The sequence below is a fragment of the Equus asinus genome, chromosome X (assembly GCF_041296235.1).
Source record: "Equus asinus isolate D_3611 breed Donkey chromosome X, EquAss-T2T_v2, whole genome shotgun sequence".
In the NCBI taxonomy this organism is placed as follows: Eukaryota; Metazoa; Chordata; class Mammalia; order Perissodactyla; family Equidae; genus Equus; species Equus asinus.
The window spans coordinates 124,165,977-124,189,966 of NC_091820.1; the positions used below are offsets into that span (position 1 = coordinate 124,165,977).

General features: G+C 42.0%; 1 protein-coding gene across 8 annotated transcripts in view; it reads left to right on the forward strand.

Moving 5' to 3' along the window:
- The first annotated feature begins 3,565 nt into the window (after positions 1–3,565).
- Positions 3,566–23,990, forward strand: part of INTS6L (integrator complex subunit 6 like) — a 53,781-nt gene continuing 33,356 nt past the window's right edge. For 3 of the 8 annotated variants that reach the window (XR_011499586.1, XM_070501879.1, XM_070501882.1), the window contains exons 1-2: positions 3,778–4,028; positions 4,170–4,247. Coding sequence is in view for 7 of the 8 variants with exons in the window: in XM_070501879.1 (XP_070357980.1) it covers positions 3,918–4,028; positions 4,170–4,247 (189 nt within the window). In the remaining variant the exon portion in view is untranslated. Of the gene's footprint in view, positions 4,029–4,169; positions 4,248–23,990 lie in introns of all 8 variants that reach the window. The other 5 variants (XM_070501881.1, XM_070501885.1, XM_070501883.1 and 2 more) reach the window with 4 other exon arrangements.

The following is a 23,990-nucleotide window of genomic DNA, read 5'->3' on the forward strand; positions in this document are numbered from 1 at the left end:
TTGGAGGAATGCTTTTCGATTACTTTGTATGTAATTTTTTAACATAACCGCTTTTCTGATTATAAAGTAAGGTACACTCATTGTAGAAAAGCTGTGGGAAAAGCATAAAGAAGATTTTTTTTATGTCATCTTAAAATACCATTTGTGAACTAGGGCATATCACAGTCCATATATATATATTTATTATATATAATATATGTTTACCATATATATTAATACAATATTTATAATTAAATTGATTTATTTAAACAAATATATATGTTTATATATACAAATATACAAATAAGGACTATGATATGCCCCAGTTCACAAATGGTATTTTATATACATAAATATTTATTATAAATATTTATTCAATGTTTTATTTAATATTTAATTTACTATATTTGTTTATACATCTATACATAAATATGTATACATTCATAAATATTCATATATTCATAAACAAATATTTCTACATTCACAAATAAATATTTATATATTTATTAAAATATATTTTAATATTCAATATAGTAAATGTATATTAAAATACCTTTATGTTTATTAATATTTAATTTATTTACTATTTTATATGTAGATATTTGTAGATAACCATATATATTTTTATATTAATATTTATATTACATATTTATGTATTTATATTATATACTTATATTTATATTATTAATATATAATGTGTTATATATTAATACATAATATACTTTTATTTTTATATATTATATATTTATATTTATTATATATATCATACATATATATGTAATAAAATATAAACTCCTAATCGGAAACCTTGTCCTTCTTCAACCAAAGGAGAACCTAAGCAACCGATCAACTCCTGCATTTCTCTGGTGGGCTGAAAGTGGTATATTATTACTTGGAGTCGACTCGAACAACTGAACTAGGCAAAGTTTGTTTCCAGGTAATAATCCCATCCCCACCTAGTGTGAGGCAGAATTCTTAGATGGCCCCCATGATTTTCACCCCATGGTGTTACCTATTGTGTAATCTTCTCTCCTTGAGTGTGGGTGAGACCTGTGACTCGCTTCTAGTCAACAGATGATGGCTAAGATGATGGATGGACTCTCATGAGCAAGTTACATTATATTAGGCTCCATCTTAGCTGACTGGGGTCAGTGGTGTCCCTGCTGACCCTGAAGAAGCAAACAGCCATGCTGTGGACAGCCTATGGAGAGGGCCACGTGGCAGGGACCTGCACCTGCAGGCAGACCTGAGGGTGGCCTCCAGCCAGCAGACAGCCAAAATAAATTAATTCTGCCCACATCCTGAATGAGCTTGGAAGTTGATTCTTTGCCAGTCGAGCCTCCTGATGAACACACAGCCTGGCTGACACCTTGATTGCAGCCTTGTAAGACTCAGCAGAGAATCCAGCTACACTACGCCCAGACCCCTGACTCATGGCAACTGTGAGGTAATAAATGTGTATGTTGTTTTAAACTGCTGAATTTGTGGTAATTTGTTACACAGCAATAGGAAACTAACACGTTGGCCCTGACCAGTCCTGAACTTTTAGCACCCTAGCCCACGTAGGCACTGCCCTTCTCCAATAATATTTGTATCAGAATGGAAATGGGAACTTCTAGTGTCTTTTTCATCCTCATTTCTCCATTAATTCCCACCAGGTGTATCCCACCAGACTGTCCTGATACGCGCCATGCATACTGCTATCTCTGGCTGAACTTTTTGTTCACACCATTCCTTCCAACCCAGAATCCTTCCCTTCCAACTTTGTGTCTCATCCAAGAAACCTTCTGAACTTCTAGAACCCTTGCTTCCATTGCACTTTTTATTTGCATCATTTGTTCATCCCTGATTCATATACTGCCATGTGGCCTCTTGTGAAATCTTATTTTTCTGAAAATGTTATTGAATGTGTGTATGTATAGTGTGTATATATAAAATACAAAGAATATATAAAAGATTATATCTATATCTATCTATCTATCTCTCTATATATATCTTCTGTTCTCAATGAAATTGTAAACTCACTGAAGCTCAGGATTCCACATTGTGCAGAGCATACTACTAGGAATATAGGAATATAGACCTCCCTATTTTAAAGGAAAACAGTATGGAGATTTCTCAAAAACTTAAAAATACAAATACCATATGATCCAGCTATGCCACTACTGGATATTTATCCAAAGAACATAAAATCAACAACACAAAGAGATTTATGCACCCCTATGTTCATCGCAGCATTATTCACAATAATCAAGACATAGAAGCAACTCAAGTGCCCATCAAGTGATGAATGGATAGAAAAGATTATATATATATATATATATATAGTGGAATACTATTCAGCCATGAAAAAGACAAAATCATCCCATTTGCAACAACATGATGGAGCTGGAGGGTATTATGCTAACTGAAATTAGCCAGACAGAGAAAAATAAACATCGTACAATTTCATTCATATGTGGAAGATAAACAAACACATAGATAAGGAGAACAGATTAGTGGTTACCAGAGGGGAAGGGGGTGGGGGGAGAGTGAAAGGGGTAAAGGGGCACATATGTATGGTAACAGATAAAAACTAGACTGTTGGTGAGCACAATGCAGTCTATACAGAAACTGATATATAATGATGTACACCTGAAATTACACAGTTATAAGCTATATGACCTCAATAAAATAATTTTTTAAATTGTTACATGAAGTAGTCAGCCAAGCGTGGTTGGCCACTTACTGAGCCCCTCCATAGAGCCAGACCTAAGAGCGTCCTTCATCGTTGCCCTAATCTCGCTGAGCCACACTTTACTGAAAACTGAATATAATATGTCATCTCCCATAATTATTTCAAAGATTAAATGGAGCTAACATGGGCACTTGGCACTTCCTAGGTGCTTAATAAATGTGAGTTTACTCAGAACCTAGGTTGGCAACCCTCCCATGTGTAAAGGTAGACACAACAGTGGGTGGAATTTTCACAGGTAAGCCAATGCTTCAAAGAGCTCAATAAACTGAAGAAGCTTGTACATTACAAAAGGCCAGTTTAGGTAACTGTGTTTAAGCCTTAGTTTGCTTTCTAAGTAGGTAGATAGACGTGGAATACAAAGCCAGCAACTGACTTAGAAATACTGATCAAGAGTGGGGAAGGATCTAAAGGAATGAGAGGAGGTCTTGCCAGGAAAGAAGTGTGCTACTTCTGAAATGTCTTGGTCTTAGCCACTGGCAGGACTGATGGATTGCAGTTAGCAAAGCGTTTTCTGTGCAGCCTGTCCAAGCATCTGCTTCTGTACTTCTATACAACTGTTGCTCAAATTCACAATTCCTTTCAAATCATCTTTGAGAAGCAAGAGAAAATCCATCCAAACCACCCTAACTAAATATCCTAACAGCTTCCAAGTACTTTAAAGGAGGGTCCCTAACATTTCCCTTTACCCCTTGCCTAGGTTCAAACTTCAACTCCCAGGGTTCGCCCAAGTCCCTCCCCTTGCCCTGTCATCTAATGAATATGCAAATACCATATAATTGGCAGCCAATGGCGTGGGCCCTGGTCACATGGTGCCGATGGTAGGTGAGCGGACAGAAGTTGTGTGTCGGTGAACAGAGACAGCTCTCAGTCTGGGGCGAGCGCTTGAGTGAGCGCGGACGGATGCTTGGGCAGTAGTCCCGGAGGCGGCGGCGCAGCGGTGGTGGCAGGAGAGGAAGGGGGAGGGCAGGGGAGGGACCCGAGGGCTACACACGCTCACACTTTCAAGTTCCCTTGGAGGGAGAGGAGGTGGGGCTGCAGAAAGAGGACGGGAGCAGTTCCATCCGTCCCGTCCCGTCTCCCCCTCTTCCTCTTGCTCCCTGCACCCTGGCTCTGCGAGAGTTGAGGGTTCGGGTGGCAGTACGCGGCAGTGAGGGCAAGAGGGCCGGGAGAGTGGGGAGCGGAGCCAGAGGTGCTGGGGAAGATGCCCATCCTGCTGTTCCTCATAGACACGTCCGCCTCTATGAACCAACGCACTGATCTGGGCACCTCCTATTTGGACATTGCCAAAGGCGCTGTGGAGTTATTCTTGAAGGTAAAGGGAGGGGAGCGGAGAGATGGGGAGAGCTCCCGAGGGATGGGGGCGGTGGCGGATTTAGGTGCTTCTGTAACGTTTGTATCGCCCCCTCCTCCCTCCTTCCCTTCGCGGCCCCCTCCGTCATCCCTCGTCCCGCAGCTGCGCGCCCGGGACCCGGCCAGCCGCGGAGACAGGTACATGCTGGTCACCTACGACGAACCCCCGTACTGCATCAAGGTAAAGAGGCCATCACGGGGGTGGGGCGGGCGGGAAGCGGGAGCAAGTCGGCCGGAGCTGCTTGCCCCCCTTGCCACCGCCCGAGGCGGTCCTGCGTCGCCCAGCGGGGCGTGCGGGGCGAGGGGGGGCGCGCAGAGGGCGGGCGGAGTGGTGCAGTCGGCGGCTTCCGAGTAGCTGCTGCGCCCGGGGTCGGGGAGAGGGGACGGGGGAGGGGCAGCCCCGGGGAGAAACCGCAGGAGGGCCGAGCCGGTGGCGGCGACGACCGCAGCCGCCTCGGAAGATGGCGGACATTTTGCTTTTGTATGAGCCAGAGAGGGAGACTGAGGGCGCTGCTGAGATGGAAAGGAGGGAAGGGAGGGAGGCGAGGGGAAGGAGGGCCCGAGCCCCGGAGGGAGGCTGCGGGGCGGGCCCGCCCCTTCGGGGCGCACCACGCGCGGCTGCGGCCCGGGGGCCGGCGGAGCGTGCGACTCCGCCCCGGGTCCTCTGCGCCCGGCGCGCGGGCTTTCCTGGAGGCCGGGCTCCGCCTCCGACCCCTCCCTCCGCCCCTCCGCCAGCTCCCCGCAGCTTCTCCGTCGCCCCCTCTTCCTCCTGCCCCCCTCCCCTTCCTGCCGAGAGCGTGGCAGAGCCAGCCGCCGGCCTTCAAAGATTAGACGAGTGCTTTTGCACTCCTGTGGTCTCTAACCCACCCCCGCCCAATGGAAAATGTGTCCGCTGAGCAAGCCTCCCAACCCCGAGACCCGGGGAAACTGTTTCAGTTCTCCTCCAGATTCGGTCCGGATAAGCCAGGCTCTCAGTGACCTTAGCTACTGTTAGTGTTTCATTGGAGACTCCATCGAAGCCGCGACGGGGTGGGGCGGGGAGATGCCCAGTCGCAACCCACACGGGGGCAGAGCTTTTTAGAGACCTGGCCTACCTATTTACATCGTAAATTAGGTTTGTGTTGGCCACGTTGGGATTTGTCCTGGGAAAAGAAAGGAAGGAAGGGGAGGACTCGACTGCGCGTAGTTATAATAGGCAACTTCGATGATCTGATGCACAGGATTCTGACCTACGGGAGGAAAGTACGGAGGACTTAACCTCCGTGGGATAGTTAATTTCTGTTCCTAATGGTGAGGAGATAAAGACCTGCTTTGCCTGCAGTGGCCCGATAAAATAGAACTCAGGCTGTTAAATCAGCCTGCATAAGTCCTGCTTGCGTACTGAAATTCAAAAAATATATTACCATAATCCTTGACGTCTTTTGCCAGACGCCCTCTTTTTCTCAGAATTGTCTTAATAGTGCTGGGGAGGCGCAGTCTGCCTGTGTTGTAAGCCGTTTCAGCCGAGTGAGGTGTTTTAAAAGAATGGAACCTACCCAACTGAATCGTTGGCCAAAGGGAGTGTTCCTTCGGAAATAAAACCAAAGGGAGCCTTTAATTTTGTAACTCGAAGCTTCGATTAGCCGTTTGACTAGGAGGTTCCTCTTAAAACTGTTTTGGTTTCCATGGTTTGTTTTCAGTTTTTGATTTATCTGTTTAGAAAAATGGAGCAAGTAGACATCTTCAAAATGCCATAAGCCTTTAAAAATGTCAGTTTCTCGAAAGGGCGTGACCATTTTTTCCACATAGAAAAGCAGATGTTTGTGCATCCCAAGCCTGAAAGTCTACACCCTCGGAGTACTGATACAGATAAGAACCCACCATTTGTAGTATGGCCATTTGAATCCTCCTTAATTTGAAATAGTAAACAGGATAAATTGCGAATCAATGTGCCTGTTTTTTCTTTGAAGGACTAACTTAACAGTTTTCCGAATGCCAAGACTCCAAGTTTAAAAATGGTTTTTGTTCTATGAAACTTTCATGGCAATATTTACGGATCTTTGGAAAGGAAGAAGAAAGTCTCACCCCCTCTAACAACCGTCCTACGTCTTTTGACCTAGCGTTGTAATCACAGTGTACATATGACTGCCTTCTGCTCGTTCCACCTATTTTGTCTCATGAATTTTTCCGGATTTCACATAGTCCTCATACTTAAACTTTTTAGTGGCTGTGTAACTTCTCCATGGTATTTTAGAGGCTCCAGATAGCTCTATGAACAGAGGGGAAAATTTGGATTTTGTTTTTAGTGGAAATTTCATCCATTGGTTCTTTTTATCCTGCCATCTTATATGCTACATTTTCCCCTAAATGTAGTAAACTAGAGACATGAACGTTCTTCCAGGTTGAACTTGATCTTTTTGTCTTATGTAGGTCAGGTGTGGGAAGATCCTTTCTGTAATACTTTTAATTACTAACCATTCCTTATCTTCTTATTTAGTCTTTATGCCTTTCCAAGGTTCTTCATGTTAATCTTACGTGTTCACTCCATGTGCTAGGAAATGGTTCGTAACTTCAGTGATGGTCTTGCTCTCTCTCTCTCTACCTGAATTACTAATGATATGCCAGATTTGGGTAGCCTTTTCTTTTTCTGAGTCTCTTGGCCACTCCCTCTTGCCCGCCTCCAACTCTCCCTCAGCATGTGGTAACTATTTGTTCTTTTACTTTTAGGATCTAGCCATTTTGGAAGGTCTGAAATTTTAGAACATGTGGTGAATTTTCCTTAGAATTTAGTCTAGTCGTTCACTTGCTAATAGCTGGGCGCCATAAACGTCAATTTTCTGTCACACTGCTTCTCAAATAGGTCTTTCTTTGATTGTCAGCAGGCATCTTAGTTCCTACTTAAAACTTCACTCTTCATTAGGAGCCTGGGGTTCTTTCAGCAAAGTGAGTTAGATACTAGGATTTGTAGCTTATTTTTCTGAAGAATAAGTTGAAGTGTATTTTTCAATTTCTCTGTGGTTGGAGGCCCATTGTTTATCTCTTATCAAAATAACTGCTTACTTCTCAGGTCTTGCAAACAGTTTTTGCAAAAAAAAAAAAAAAAAAAAAAAAAGCAAAACTTTTTTTTTCCTGCTGGAAGATTTGATTCTATTGGTGTTGTAACAGGCATGAGTTGTGCATTTGGTTCGGAGAGGTTTTTTTTCCTAACAGGCATAGAACTGTTCCCAGTATATCCACTTACAAGCTCTGACAGTAAATCTTGTAGTGAAAAGTTACTGAGACTGGAATTTTTCACTAATATATACTGTTGAGAATGTGAATATAGTATTTCACCTGGGACTTACTAACTTCTTACTGCACACCCCTTAGGACATGGCTGTGTGCTCTTTTAAAATTAGTCATACCTGTTCCTTGCAGTCAGCTTTGCATGGATGGAATTAAGTTCGATTTGAGGACCAAATAAAAAGCATATGAAGTGCAAGCATTTTGTGCTACATCTGTTTCAAGTGTTGCTTCGTAGACAAGTTTTATAAATGGTGTCACAAGTGCTAACATTACATTTATATGATGGGATCTTTCGTGTGCGTAGCTAGGGTGAAACCCTGTTTAATATTTTACAATTTCCCTTGTATCCTTATAAGACTAATACACAGTTTTTAAAAGTGGAGTTTTTGTGTATGATAGTTCTTAATAGTTTGGCTGAGGTTCCACTGTCTTCTATGTTTTGTTTTGCGATGAATCATAATTTCCTTTCATCCAGTGAATAGCAGAGGTAAGCTTGTCGCTGCTACTAACTCCACGGCAATTTGAGGGCACCAAGAAGAAAGTGAGCAATGAGACTGGGGTGTAGAGTAATATAACTATTCAAAATAGTTTGATGTTTGAAGGTACTTTCTTAAAATGATTGCTTTTTTTAATGAAGGAAATGCTTTTTCACATACACCAAGTCACTTTTCTAGAAATAGCTGAAACACATGTATAAACAGTGGACAGAAATTTTTTTTTATATAAATAGGAAGAGATGTTTCAAAGGAATATCCCAAGCCTGTAATTTGAAAACATAGAGCATTTGAAAAAGTGAAATTTTCCCCTGAGTGTTGCCTTTTCACATCCTGTAGCTAGCTCTGCTTACTGGTATCCACATGCCTTTGTCAACATGTATCAGTGAAAGGCAGCATCTTGCCTTACAGATTTAGGAGGTAAACTTAAGCTTTTTATGATCTGTGTTCCAAACATTTATTGGTATTTTAAGTAAGAAAGAACTGTTTCATATGCCCATAAGTATACTTTATGGGCTTTATTTGGAAAAGGAGCGACTTTTAGGGGAGCTTTTCATTGTGATTGGAAGCTAAGGAAGTGCTTTTGGGTGAAACAGTAGCAACCTGGCCTGTGAGAACAACCTGAGACAGTGGAAGGTGCATTTAAAACTCAAAATGCTGGAGCTGGCTCAGTGATGGAGTGGTTAGGTGTTTGTGCACTCTGCTTCGGTGGCCCAGGGTTCGTGAATTTGGATCCCGGGTACAGACCTACATACCACTCATCAAGCCATGCTTTGGTGGTGTCCCTCATACAAAATAGTGGAAGATTGGCCACAGATGTGAGCTCAGGGCCCATCTTCCTCACCAAAAAGAAAACAAAAAACAAAAAAAACCCCTCAAAGTGCCACAAAGGCAGTGCATTGACCTTTATGATGAGTTGTTTCTCCCCTGATCTTGCTTCCTCTTCACCTTCCCCAAATGCTTCACCATTTGAAGCATGTGATGTTAAGTATTTTAAAATAAGAAAAGGGGAGAGAAAACCTCAATAAAATAAATAGGCAACCTACTGAATGGGAAAAGATATTTGTAAATCATATACGATAAGGGATTAATATCTAAATATATAAAGAACTCATACAACTCAATAGCAAAAAAGCAAACAATCCTATTAAAAAATGGACAAAGGATCTGAATAGACATTTTTCCAAAGAAAATGTATAGATGGCAAATAGGCACATGAAAAGATACTCAATATCACCAGTCTTTAGGGAAATGCAAATCAAAACCATAATGACTTACCACCTCACACCTGTTAGAATGACTATTATCAAAAAGACAAGAAATAACAAGTGTTGGAGAGGATGTGGAGAAAAGGGAGCCCTCATGCACTCTATGCATGAGCCACTATGGAAAACAGCATGGGGTTTCCTCAAAAAATTAAAAATAGAACTACCGGATGACCCTGCAATTCCACTTCTGGGTATTTGCAGTCATGTGTTGCTTAACAACTGACATACATTCTGAGAAATGCGTCATTAGGTGATTTTTCACTGTGCAAACATCACAGAGTGTACTTACACAAACCTAGATGGTATAGCCTACTACACACCTAGGCTATATGGTACTCATATAATGGGACCACCATTGTATATGTGGTCCGTGATTGAACAAAACGTCATTATGCAGCGCATGACTGTATCTGAAGAAAACAAAAACACTGACTCAAAAAGATAAACACACCACTATGTTCATTGCAGCGTTATTTACAATAGCCAGGATATGGAAACAACCTAAGTGTCCATTGCTGAATGAATGGATAAAGAAACTGTGGTATATATACACAATGGAATATTATTCAGGCATAAAAAAGAAGGAAATCTTGCCATTTGGGACAACAAGGATGGACCTTGAGGGCATTATGCTAAGTGAGATAAGTCAGACAGAGAAAGACAAACATTATAGGATCTGTCTTATATGTGGAATCTAAAAAAACACAACCAAAAAACCAAGTTCATAGATGTTCTCTGTTCACAGAGAACAGATTGGTGGTTGCCAGAGGTGTGCATGGGGAAAGTGGTCAAAAGGTACAAACTTCCATTCATAAAATAATTAAGTCATGGGGATTGCAATGTACAGCACGGTGACCATAGTTAATAGTGCTGTGTTTCATATTTGAAAGTTGCTAAGAGAATGGATCTTAAAAGTTCTCATCATAAGAAAAAAGAAAAAAATTCTGCAACTGTGTGCGGTGACAGTTGTTAACTAGACTTACTGTGGTGATCATTTGGCAGTAAATACAAATATCGAAATTTGTCGTACACCTGAAACTGAAATAATGCTATATGTCAATTATACCTAAATAAATAAATAGCGAACGCTTACAGAGTTTTATCCAACCTATGAATTAAATATAGTTTGCTGGAAAGAATTTTAGGAGTGAGGTACCCTGACTGGTAGCTCTTTTCCTTTATACAAAGAAGATGGGGGGAATTAGAACTTTACTGAAAGCTTGTACAAATAACCCTATATCACTTATGTATATACCACTCTTTATCTGTACTTTTGTTTATTTGTTGTTTTGTTTTGCAGTGAATAAAATTCTCCTTGTTAGAAAAGAAAGAAAAGGGGAGAGTTATTGGTAGAAGACTAGATCTGTGGGCGAGGGAGTAATGCTATGTTCAGACTAGGCACCAGCTGGAAGATGACTGGGGAGTGCTGACGAAATACCGGAGCCCTGTCTGTCCTGTATGCCGAACCTGGCTTGTATCCATTCAGTCTTACTTGCCCTTCCCTTGTTTCAACCTTCAACCTTCCTCATCTGGACCACTGTTACCGCAGCCACTCAGTTGGTCTCCCTACTTCTGGTCTTGCTCTCCGCTGATTCTTCTCCCCTCATCTCCACTAGATTGGTCATTCTTAAAATAAAATAAAATAAAAAGTCATTCCCTCCCTGAAAATTCTTCAGTGGTTCCCTATTACATTTCAGAATGAAATCCAAACTCCTTAGCCTGACCTCCAAGGCCTTCATGATCTTCTATCTTACTTTGCCAACAGTGTCTCTCCACTCTCGTCTCTTCCCCTGGGCCTCAGGCTCCAGCCAAAATGAGAAATTAGGCTGTCTTCTCCAAACTCCCTATGCGTCCTGCTTCTGTGCCATTGCTAATGTTGTTCCCTCTGCCTGGGACACACTGCTTGGCCTGACATGCCTCAATTCTGCATCCTCTTAATTCTGCATCCTCAAACGTCATCCTGCCCCTCTGCCCCACCCCTACTCCAGTGTAACAGCTTCCGCTATGATCCCGTAATACTGTCCAGACCTTCCCTCTAGCAATGAGCATATTATGTAGTGATTATCGGTGTTCACATTGGCCTCCCTAATGTGAGGTCTTTGAGGGCACTGTTTGAATTTCTCTTTGTTTGTACCTCGAGTACCTAAGGGAGTGCCTAGATTTTGGTAGGTACTCAATAAACGAAAAAAAGATTTCAAGCAATATGTAAGCATGAAAGCTGCCCAGTCTCCCTCTCCCTCCTGTTTCCACTGCTCTTTCCCCAGAGGGTGATCACTGTTAACAATCTGATATGTTTAATGTTTATTACAGCGAGCACTTTCACTTAGGTTCCAGTTTATAATATGGTAGAATTGTGTTTTTTATAAGACCAATGTACATATGTCACCTTTCTTTTGTTTATTGAAGTATAACTTACATACAGCAAAATACATCAATCTTAATGACTTGATGCATTTTTACACATTTATACATTCATGCAACCACCACCCCAGGCCAAGATATAGAACATTTCAACCCAGAAAATGCCTCTTCTTCCTGCAATCCATTCCTCCCCTGCAGGTAGCTGTTGGTCTGACTTTTATCGCCACTGTAGGGATGTGATCAAAATGGTGTTTCTGGAAGATTAGTCTGACAGTGGATTGCTACTACAGCAGTGTAGGCATTCATTTACCGTGTGTTCATTGAGTACCTTCTCTGGACCAGGCTTTGTTATAGGGGCCTAAGGTGACACCAAGAAAGACCTGGCCCAAGGAGAGATCAGAATAGTAAAAGACATGGTCTTAGTCATTGGAAAAAGGTGACTAGACTAAGGTGGGAGAGGTGTTGAGAACAGTAGACTCTTAACCAATGGATTGGAGGTGACGGAGGGAGGATGGGCAGGACATAGTGAGAATTCCTTTTATCTGGTCAAGATTGTAACTAGCTAAGACTGGATCATAAGAGAGCTTTGAAACCTGCAAGCTAGAGTTTGTACATTTCTCCTGTGGTGAAGAGCCGTGAGGTGGAATTGAAGAGAAACAGGGCGAAGCTTGCTGTCTGTGTGCTTGTTTGGTTATTATTACATAGAAACATACATTGAGGTGGGCTGGGGAAAGGGGAGAATGAAAGGTAGGGAAGACCCAAAACATGTAGTTGAAATTGCCTAGTTTTGCTTTAGTACTGCCACTTGAGAGCTTTTGGCCTTGAAGTTGGGATTGGGGTGGAAGGATGGCAGAAAGGCAGGGCACCTGTAAGGAAAGGGCAAGTACTGTCCTTTTCAGTTTGCCTTTGCTTCAGGAAAATAATTAGAACTGCTCAGGAGACAGGGCTCTTAGTTTCACAGAGTGGCCAAACATGGCCGCTGTTCCAGATCTCAGGGAGAAATTGCTTTCCAGAGAAGGGCAGGATTGAAGGCCCTGCTGCATGCCGGGAGGGCAGGGATGAAGAAGGGAACCCACTGGTTTAAGTCGTTAATTGAAAAACCCTGTGTAAACATAGCTTCCAGTTCGAGTGTAAATGAGAGATCCAGGCAGTCCATTTGCGTGCATATTGGCAGCTTGGAACAGGCTATCTCCTGGATACAATGTTCTAAATGGTGATTAGGTTCCCAGACCTTCCTCCCCAGGAAAGCCTTTTTAACCCTTAATGTCACTTAGCCAAAGAACTATTGTGTTTGTTATTGTTTCTACTGGGAAGTGGATTTGGTGATTAGTTAAAAACACATCCTTCCTCCCTCCTTCCTCACAACTCCTGGTGGACTCGTGGTCCCGGTGAGGGGTGGGGATGCTGTAAGAGCTCCAGCAGATGGGGTGAAGGGCTGAGGTGGCAGTGAGGGTAGGCATGGCTCTTCAGATTTGCCAGTCATTAGTATTTAGATTGGCTGGCTTTATGCTGTTCAGTACAGCGTTCACTAGGCATGTGTGGTTGTTGAGCACTTGAGAGGTGGCTGCACTGAATCAAGATGTGCTGTAAATGTAACCACTCGATTTTGAAGACTTAATACAAAATCATATAAAATATCTCATTAACAGTTTTATTGATTACAAGTTTAAATAATAGTATTTTGATATATTGGGTTAAATAAAATATATTATTAATTTCACCTGTTTCTATTTTTTTTTCTTTTTTTCTTTTGGTGAGGAAGATTGGCCCTGAGCTAACATCTGTTGCCGATCTTCATTTTTTTTTCTCCCCAAAGCCCCAGTACATGGCTGTATATCCTAGTTGTAAGTCCTTCTAGTTCTTCTATGTGGGATGCTGCCACAGTATGGCTTGATGAGCAGTGTGTAGGTCCACACCTGGGATCCAAACCGGCAAACCCCAGGCTACCGAAGCGGAGCACACAAACTTAACCACTACACCACCAGGCCGGCCCCATGTTTCTATTTTTTTTAATGTGGCTACTTGAAAATATAAAATTACCTATGTGGCTTGCACTGTATTTCTATTAGACAGCAGTCCTGGTCTATATTCTTTCTCAAAATATTTATGGTCTTCATGTCTTAGAAAATGTTTCTGAAGGATGATCCTTTCTCTCCACGTTCTGTTTAAAATGAACACCGCCGTGATGGACTCATTTGTGCATGAAAGGTTATCACACAGTTCAGAGTTGATGGGTTGATAACCCTTGGCCCTGGGCCAAAATATGAAAGCACCCCATTCTTGTTTGTATTGACAGCCAGTTTGGTTGCTTAGACCTTTGGATGCAGTTGGTAATCTAACTGGGTGGGTTAGAAGTTTGTTCCTGAGCTGAGTACAATAGAATATATATGTGAACTCCTACTGTAACTATGGGAACTCAGAATTCCGTGTGTAATATGTGTTCACCAGTGGCACTAAATGTTCCATGCTTTTAGTGTTATTAGAAATATGTAACGTGTCCCTTATTAGATTTACATAGTTACTTAGCCCAAGAATTCCCAGGAACGGTATTCATCAAGAAAAGTAGGATAAAGGAAAAGTTCTCTAGCTTGGCATAGTGTAAAACCCAAGAAACAAAGGGGGGTTTGTCCCCCTGCTTTTGTGGAGGGCTTTCCTGATGTTCCCTCCCTGGCAGAGCTCTTGTCTTGTGTCCTGGGAAGTCATCAGTGGCAATAAAGGAGGGGGAGGGTCCAGGTCCCCACCACAGGAAGGCTCCCTGGGTTAGTACTTTCTCTAAACTCAATCCTCTTAACAGGGATTACAGAAGCGACTATGTTATTTGTTTGTTCCTGTGATGGCTCCCATTCAGGGAATAAATACAATGTTTAATTCGGAGGCTGGGTGAAAGTGCAGATATGCTGATGAATGGCATGTATACAAGGTGGAACCATTTTAAATAGCCTTAGTTTTGGATCCTGCTAAAACACATCTTGTAGTCACAGGTGTTATCTGGGTTTTGCAGATATGATTTGACTTGTATCTACTTCCTTGTAATAATGAACAATAATATAATAGCTTTCTAATAATAGTAGCTGACATTTACTGAGTAATGCTTATGTCCACGGCAGTGTGCCAATAAATGTAAAGTGCTTATTTCATTTATCTTCCTAACCAACCTAAGTCATGGATACTATAATTATCCCCATTTAACAGATAAGGAAACTGGGACCCAGAGAGGTTAAGTAACACAGCTGAATAGTAACCCAGGTCTGTCTCTATTCCAGAGTCTTCAGTAATGATCCACTTCACTTTCCTATCAATCATGGTAGAACATTCCTTTGAATAACTTCTCACTGGTATTTTCTCATTATGATATATGTCCTGGAGCCATATTTTTTAGAAAGAATCATCGTGCTATTATTTCTAGTTGTTTGTGATATGAGTGCTTGGTGTTATAGCAGGCACTCAATGAATGACAATTATTACTGCCAGTGTTACCATTTTTATTATTTCTCTATTTCTAGGTTAATATCATGGTATATTTGTTTGTGAAATACTTTGGCCTTTGATGTCCCATGGCCCCTGCTCAGGGACAGAATGGAGCTTGAGATAGTATGTATATGTTGGGGATGGTGTTGAGGCCTGCTGGCTGACACTGAGTGGGCCTTGTAGGAAGAGTGGTAGGCTTGACCAAGCAACTGGGGAGTCTTTGGCTGTCCAGTGACCTCCAGAAAGTGATTTGCCATCTTCACTTTCTCTCCTGATAAATGTTTTTCTCGTAGGGAAAAGAAAGACATTCAGTTACTCCACAGTAACCATTTAGTTTCTTCTAATGCACGAGCTTTGGGGGAGGCAGAAGTGGTTTTGTAAAAGGCCTGCATGCACCCTACCACCTTTGCCGAGTTTTATGTATCAGCCTGGGCCTCACCTAGTGGTGCAGTCCTCATTTCATCCATCTCTCCCGTACTCCTCAAGCCATGCCCCTGCCATGGCCAGATAGCTTTTTTTGCTTCCTGCTTAATTAGGGTGGTATGGGGTGGATTTCAGAGAAGAAACGGAGATGCTACCAAGTCAGCCACTGGAGTCTTAACCAGAGAAAAGTTATATGAAGACTTTTGTGATGATGTGCCAAATGTTCATAGAAAAAATAGAGTTCTGTATCTTTTTTTTTCCTTTTTTTTTGAGGAAGATTTGCCCTGAGCTAACATCCATGCCCATCTTCCTCTACTTTACATGTGGCATGCCTGCCACAGCATGGCTTAACAAGCAGTTTGTAGGTCCATGCCTGGGATCCGAACCGGCGAACCCCGGGCCACCGAAGCCGAATGTGTGAACTTAAACACTGCACCACTGGGCCGGTCCTAGAGTTCTGTATCTTAAGCCATGTTCAGCTGATTATACTATTCATTAATGATAGTTTCTCTTTCATTATTTATATCCTGTAGGTCAAATATTCAGTAAACATAGTACCAAGAGCCAAACTCTGGATTTGAATGTTATTGAACAAAAGACTCAAAACATTTATGTTTGTGCAAGTAAGGAATAGTACTAGTGAAAAAAGTATATATGATTTATTAAGGTCTTAGGATTTACTATATAGCTAGTTGGGCCAATATTCTAATGTTTATTCTCTTTGGTCTTGACTACATTTGAAACTGTTAATATTCCTTCCTTCCAGAAATTTATCACCTCCTCTGTGTTGTTTCCTCACCCCTCTCTCTCATGATTCTTTCCCTATCTTCCAAATTCTTTCCCTTGGGGAATGCATCCTCCTCATTCATGGTTTCAGACATTCCTTCTACACTGATGCCTTTCCATCTTCAGTTTCTTGCCCAGGCATCTCTAGCTGACTATAGAACATCTCTACTTGGCTATCTGCCCTGCCATCAGCTCATAGTTAGCATGTCAGAAAGACCTCCTTATGGCTCTAAGGACCGTCCCCTCTTCCATCTTCCCCACCTTTTAGTCACCCAGGATTGACAGCTAGGCATTATTCAGCTTTGATCCTGTCCTTCTGTCTTTTTCTAAGGCCCATCTATCATCCCTTTGAAATGTCTCTTACATACGTTCCTTCAACTCAATTTCTGCTGCCATTACTTGAATCCAGGTCCTGACCTTTTATGCTTTGACCATGATAACAGCCTCCTATGAGGTCTCCCAAGTACCTCCCAAATTCCTACTCTCTACTCACACCAACTACCAGTTTTCTAAAAAAGCTGATTTCATCATATCACTCCCCCTCCCAAGCCTTCAGACTCACTATGCCTGTGGATGCCATTCTGAGCCCTCTGGCATCTTCTCCCTGGGGCTATATAAACGTATTTCCCATCATTTCCCCACAGGAGGCTTGCGCGTCAGCCAGACCTGTCTCTCCCACCCCCTGAGTCTGTTTCTCCATTTCTGATGCCAGCCCTTAGAACATGGGTTAACTAGAGGAAGGGGAGTTCCAGAGCCAGGAGAGCTGGAAGCGAACTGAAAGCATTCCATTAAGGGTGTGACTTGAGGGGAGGATGTGACAGAGGTGCTTTAAAGTGCTGTTATAACGATGAGAAGATGCAGAAGGAAGGAGGAGGGAGCTGGAGGATGACCTTTAGTGGCTGATTAGCCTGAACTAGACCAAGATGTTTTGATTTAAATTGGCCTGGAGTTGCCTGGAGGCGCTGCTGTTTAATCAGAAGCCCCAGTCTCTGCGTTTTTCTCTGCAAAAGGGAGCCCACGTAACTAGACAGTAGACAATAGAATTCGAGGGAGAAGGTGTGGGCTTAAATGCAGCCATGGCTTTAGAAAGTTGGGAGTCCTTCTGTTTTGTTTCCTGTAAGAGAATGCTGAGGATGTGCAGAGAAAAGTTCTCTATTTTTCTCAAAAGCTTACATATGTTTATAGACGTTGTAAAGTCCATTTCGTAGCGATGTTTTTGGGCTGTCTGTTGGAAGTCTAAGCGTTGGTACTTTTATAAAAATCAAGTTTTAAAAAGTGATCATAGAACAGCCTGTCTGGTAGATCACACCATCCACTGTCATGTAAATCTGGCAAATGGTGTCACTTTAGCAGCTCCATAAAGAATGCTGGACTAGGAGGCTGGAGACCCCGGTTCCTAGCTGCGGTCTGCTACTGGTTAGATAGATGCATGACCCCACGCAAGTCACTTAACCTTTTATGGTTTTGCTTTTCTTGTCTGTAAAATAAAGGGATTAGACTAGATTATTCCCACCGTTCCTTCAAAAAAGTACAGGAGAGAATTGTGTAAGTGAAAGGCAGGAAGTGGAATAATTGACGCATGAATTCAGGGTGATTTCAAAATTGCTTTAAATTTTAGAAAACAGTCCTTGTACGGGTTTAATGTGCTATATCACATGCTTACTGGTTACATCGGTAAGTGTCACTCCATTGTATTGGTAAATGTCACCCCATCTTATTGGTGCCCTTTCCGTTTGCTGCTAAGGGTTTAAGGTTCAGGACAGATTCCCATCACGGGTTACCTCTGAAGAGTGGAACGGAGAGTTTGGTGAAGAGATAGACTAACCTTGTATTTCTGTTGAGATTTTTAATAATGAATGTGTGTATATTAATGTTTATAATGTAAAAAACAGCTCATGAAATGTTTTTGAAAGAATGATTTTTAAAGATTGCTATATAATCTTTAGAAAGTAATGAATGGCTGTTCTGCTATCTCCTGTGTTCAACACTTTCTGCAGTGTTGCAGTGGCTTAGTCTCAGTCCTGTCTTTGTGTATTTTTACAAGGCACCTTTGTTAATTTTTATTTTGTGTATGTGTTCACAAAAAATGTCTCCTATCGAACTCGAAGTCTAAACAATTGAACATGTGATCTGCACAGCAGCTTTTTTCCCTAATAATAGTTATTGGTCAGTAGCTGCCATTGAAATGGTCTGAGAGTGAGAGAGGGGACTTTTAACATTTCTATCTGGCTGAGTTTGGCAAATTCTTTGCAACTCAAGGGTATTTTTCCTCCAGAAACAGTGCATTTAGCTCTCAGACAAAGGAGAAAAGTTTCTAAAATTTGGTTTCTACATTTTAGCATCCTCTGGTGAAGATCCAGTTTCTTTTGATCTTCTTGTGCTTTCAAGTGAACTCTGAGAGGTGTGCTACTTCATAAGTTTATCCGAATTCCCTGGGGGAAGAATGGAAAACTCATAAATGCATTTTGCAGATTTTTAAACTAATCCTTATAATTGTTTATCCACTAAAAAAACCTCATACTAGGTATTTTAAAGAGACTGGCAATGCAAAATGGTGAACTTGGGATCAGCAGAATCAAACTGTGAATTATTCCTTTGCCCAGTTTACTTAAAAATATGTCGTCATGAGAGTCTGTAACTATCTGCTAAGAAAACAATTCAGCAGGCCGCAGACTGTCTAATAAGTTTCTGCAATATATTAGGGGGTCAGTTTCTTAAGAACTTTTTTAAAAAGTAGAAGACTCAGGGAAGCTAGAATTCTTTTCTGTGGGCTTGACTGGTAGTATTTCCTGAAGCATGTGGATGAAAATTGGTGGACTGGAGCACAGAATGATAGCGTTCAGTGTTCTCAGAGAGAGACGTGATATGATCAAATAAAATGGGCTTTGAGCATTCTAGCAAGTTCAGGACACTAAGAAGTGCCCCTGGGGAAGTAACTTTGACCACAAGGAATCCAAGAAAACTGGATATTCTTTTTTTTTTTTTTTTGAGGAGGATTAGCCCTGAGCTAACTGCTGCCAATCCTCCTCTTTTTGCTGAGGAAAACTGGCCCTGAGCTAACATCCATGCCCATCTTCCTCTACTTTATATATGGGACGCCTACCACAGCATGGCTTGCCAAGCAGTGCCATGTCCACACCCGGGATCCGAACCAGCAAACCCCGGGCCGCCGAAGGGGAGCGTGTGCACTTAACCGCTGTGCCACCGGGCCGGCCCCTGGATATTCTTAAAGCAAGTAATTTCATAAGAAAAAACTGTATTAGTACTCGTAAAGCACAGATAATAGAATTCCTCCTTTGAACCTAGAAGTGTATCAGTACCTTGAGTCAAGTGAGAAAATCACAAAAAGAGCAGAATCACACCAAATTGCTAGAGTATTAAGGGAAAAAAATTGCACCAGATAGGGTCAGAAAATATAATGCAAGAAGAGTTTTAAAAGGAGATACAAGCAGCAAGACAACTCCATTCTTTTCATGGTAGAGCGTCCTCCTAATGTGTACTTCACAATTTTGACGACTTCCTTTATAGGTGTACTAGCTATAAACAGTTTAAAAAGACATGTGATCAATCCAAGGTGATTCAGCTGTCACAGTGTTCTGTTTACCTAAGAGGGCAAGTAAACCTTGTCTTATATCTGTCAGAATTGGAGTCCATTTTAGTTGTGAGAAGAAAATTCTTGAAGCTGAACAGTTTTCACTTGCACAAATATTCCGTGTAAGGCTAAAGGGCAAAGGCCAAGGGGACAGTCGTTTGTCTCTTCAGGAGACAGAGTTGATTGGAAGAGCAGGGCTTCTTATTTTTCATGTCGTTCTGTCCCACTGGTCTGTTCAGCAACACAAGAACAGTTTGGGATGACAAAGATGGTAGAACGTGAAATTGGAGACGAAAGTCTGTGTGGGTTGAAAACTGCTGTTGCAATTGATTTATTCAAATTGTCTGGGTTGTTGCAGAGCAAGTTTCCCCTAAACTTGTGGAGAGCAGATGGAAAAAGGAAAATAGTTTATCTTTCAACAAGAGAAATGATGGCCCTGCTAAATTTAGACTCTTTGGCTTTAACTTGCAACATCTGGGAAAATACTCAAATCTGTTAATCATCTAGTTTGTAACCACCTAGAAGAAGAACCCAAGGTCCAGGATAGCCCTCTACATGGTATTAGTAAGAGCCAATATTAGTGATTCCATTTCCTTTAATAAAAGATTAAAAGTCTTGTCAAGGAGAGGGAAGCAACATATATTGTCTCTGGATTCCAGCGAGGCTTTTTATTCTCGTGAAGGGCTTGCTAACAGGCTAGGAAGCCCTGGACTAGGAAGAACTGAACTGCTGTTGGGGGAGTGTCCGAATGGGCTTCCGGGTGCAGGTGCCCAAATCGGGTCAGTACAGTGGCTCAGCACCAAGGCAGAGGGACATAGCGAGGGGTGCCCTTCTAGTCAGAGGTTCTGTCATTGCTGTGTGAGAGAGCCTGGCTTGTGGCAATCTGTAATATGGAAGGATTATTTTGCTCTTTGAAAAGATTCACTGCCATTCCCTTTCAAGAGCTATCACCTTAGAGAATTTTAGTGATTTGTTGATTGACAAATATCCGATTTTCATAGTTTTTAAGGGGTACTTCTCTTGTGGAAAGTTAGATGCAGCTGCCCTAAATATGTCTTTTGGTTACCTTGGATGGGGATAGGAATAGCATGTTCATTAAATTTACACGTTATACAAATCTAACAAGGTCATTTGTATTTTGGGAAAAGATCACAGAGGCAGAGCAGACGTTTGCAGAAAGGGCTCCAGCACCACTCCCACATGCCCTTCAAGGACGGTTGATCTGCTTTTATCTCTTTTACTTGTTTTTCCTTCCTGGCAAGATTTCAATGGAGAAAAGGGTTCTTCTATTTTAAAAAATAAAAATAAATAAAAATCAACGAATCAGAGAGATGGTCTGGCCAAAACAGGCTGAAGTCCAGGAAGGACAAGTATGAGGATGCCGAGATTTAGGGGAGCCACTGAGGGACACCCCCATCTTTCCCTTCTCCATTGAAACCAATGGAGAAATAAGACACAGGAGCCAGCCGGAGTTCTACATAACAGCTTTATTCCTGATAAAAGCTAGACTGGAGCTTGTAGCCTAGATGTGTGTTCACAAAAAGCTTCCAAACAGTTCACACGTTGACAGACCTCCCCTATAGGTGTAGGGCCAGAGTCTACCCCTTAAGCACCATATGTCAAAGAACATACCAGAAAATTAGAAAGAGCTTCAGCAACAGGCCTAGAGGGAGCATGCCAGTTTCTTGTTGCCAAACCCACTAGTCAGATAAAAAGATGCGAATAAGTGTGCAGAGGGTAGTAGAAAATATTTCTTTTAGGCTTTGCCCTTCTGAGGAAGGAAGTCCAAATTCTCTCCTTTCTGTGGTGATTTGAGTGGGGAGTAAATGGCTAGTGGCTAGTCAGTAGAGCTGGGACAAGAACCCAAGTCGTCGATAGACTGAAAGGCCCATACTTTTTCTGTTGGTATTCAAAGACGTTTCCAGTTGACTATACAAATTGAAACCAGACCTGAATGAACATATTTATTAAGACATGAGGCGTTTTCCTTCTGTAAGTCAGAGTTATATAAAGGATTGGTACGAGGTATGGAATTACAGGATATGAAAATTGGAAGGGACCTTTGAGTTGGTTTTTCAGCATTTTCATTGCTTAGATGAGGAAACAGCCCCAGTAAGGGGACCACAACTTACTCGAGACCACCTGCTTTGCTACTTAGTTACAGCCAGGGATAGACCAGGCTCTTCCAAGTCCTAATTCAATGTTCCCCTCACTCAACTGCTTTGCAGTTAGACATCAGGGAAAGTAGGCTTAAATTAAATGAAATGGGGGCATTCCATTCAGCTTATGAACTTTTCAGCTAATATAGCAAGACGTGTCTCTGAGATGAATATGTGGAATAGGCAGAAGAATCTCTAGCAGAGTGGTTTAAATTGGTGGGCTCTAAAACCAAGCTACCTGGGTTCAAATCCTGGCTGTGTCATTTACTAGTTGTTTGACCCGGGCAAGTTGCTTATCCTCTCTGAGCCTCAGTGTGCTCATCTGTAAAATGGAAGTAATAATAGCACCTACTTCATGGGGTGGTTATGAGGCTCAGGTGAGAAGGATACGTATAAAATGCTGTGCTTAGCGTAAGTGAGATCCTGACACATAGGCACTAATAAATATTACCCATGATTATTATTGATCATCATCATCATCATCATCATCATCATCATCATCATCGTTTTACTTCTGGAAGATTTTTAAAACTTGACCTGTGAAGACAATAAACTCTTAGTTTAGAATTTCACCCATTCTCGGTTACTTCTTTGTCCTAAACCTCTATTCTTCAGGTCGCCCAGGCTAGAAGTTTCGTAATCATCTTTTACTCTCTCTCCTTTAGGCCCATTGTCTGTCTGTCACCAAGTCCTGTCTTGTTTGTTTAAAACGTTTCTTGATTAACCCCTTCTTCTGCATTCCAATCCTAATTCAGGCCCTGATTTCCTCGGCCCTGGATTACTATTCAAGCACCCTAGCTACTTTTTCCTGACTACAGTTTCTCCTTCTCTATTCTATCCTATATGTCACTGCCAGACTGACCCCCCCGAGACAGTGCTTTGATCCTGTTTGCCCTGCCTTAGAATGGGTAATGAGTCTGTTGTCTGCCGAAGCAAGGCCAAGCTTTCCTGCCTGACAGTCAGGTCGCTCTCCAGCATCTCTGTCCAGTGGATCTATAATGCCAGCCATACGCAACATTAACATTTGCTAGTAGCCACATTAAAAAGTAAAAAGAAACAGATGAAACTTTTAGTGATATATTTTGTTTCACTGAAAGTATCCAAAACATTATCATTTCAACAATGTAATCAATATAAAAATAAATGAGATTTTTTTTTTTTGGTTCCAAGTCCTCAGAATCCCATGTGTATTTTACACTTAGACCATATCTCAAGTCACACTAGCCATGTTCCAAGTGCTCAGTAGTCACATGTGACTAAGGATTACTGTATTAGTACCACTCCAGAGTGTGGCTCGCAACCACTGTCACCCCCACAAACAAGACATACTAAGTCTTACTTCTTCCTGGTTTGTTAAAACAAAATAGGCTTGGGAATCCCAGGCCTATTTGATAGGGTTTGATCCCTTAAGCAAATGTGAAGTGTGCCAGTGCTTTGTAAGCTGTCGAGCTCCATTAGAACGTATGAGGGGGCCAGCCCCGTGGCCAAGTGGTTAAGTTCGCGCTCCGTTTAGGCGGCGCAGGGTTTTGCCGGTTCGGATCCTGGGCATGGACATGGCACCGCTCATCAGGCCACGTTGAGGTGGCGTCCCACATGCCACAGCTAGAAGGACCCACAACTGAAAATACACAACCGTGTACCAGGGGGCTTTCGGGAGAAAAAGGAAAAATAAAATCTTAAAATAAAAAGAACGTATGGGAGTTGTTACCAGGAGTAAAGATTGTCCTGAGACAAGAGTAGGATATCTTTGGAGTAATTTGAAAGAAAAGGCTGTATTAAAAATGCAAATGGGCTGTCCTGAATTCATTTATGAAAAAATCAACTCCAGGCAACGAATGAAGAATGTAAACGTATACTTTCTCCCCCTAGCTCTTCATAATTATCTTTTTGGAAGAAAGTTGTCGTAAGAATAAGTTTCTCTAAATATTGCAATTAATCTGTAGGCCTTTTTTTCTCTTCAGCATTCTGAGGAATGGATTTAGGGCCATTTAGCTCCTCTCTTGAAGGAGCTAGACTGCGCCCAGGCAGGTTATTGCTTTGGGTCGTCATTGTAGTCCATATACTTTGTAGTGCTGAGGTAGGAGCAGCATTCACATTTCTCATCTCATC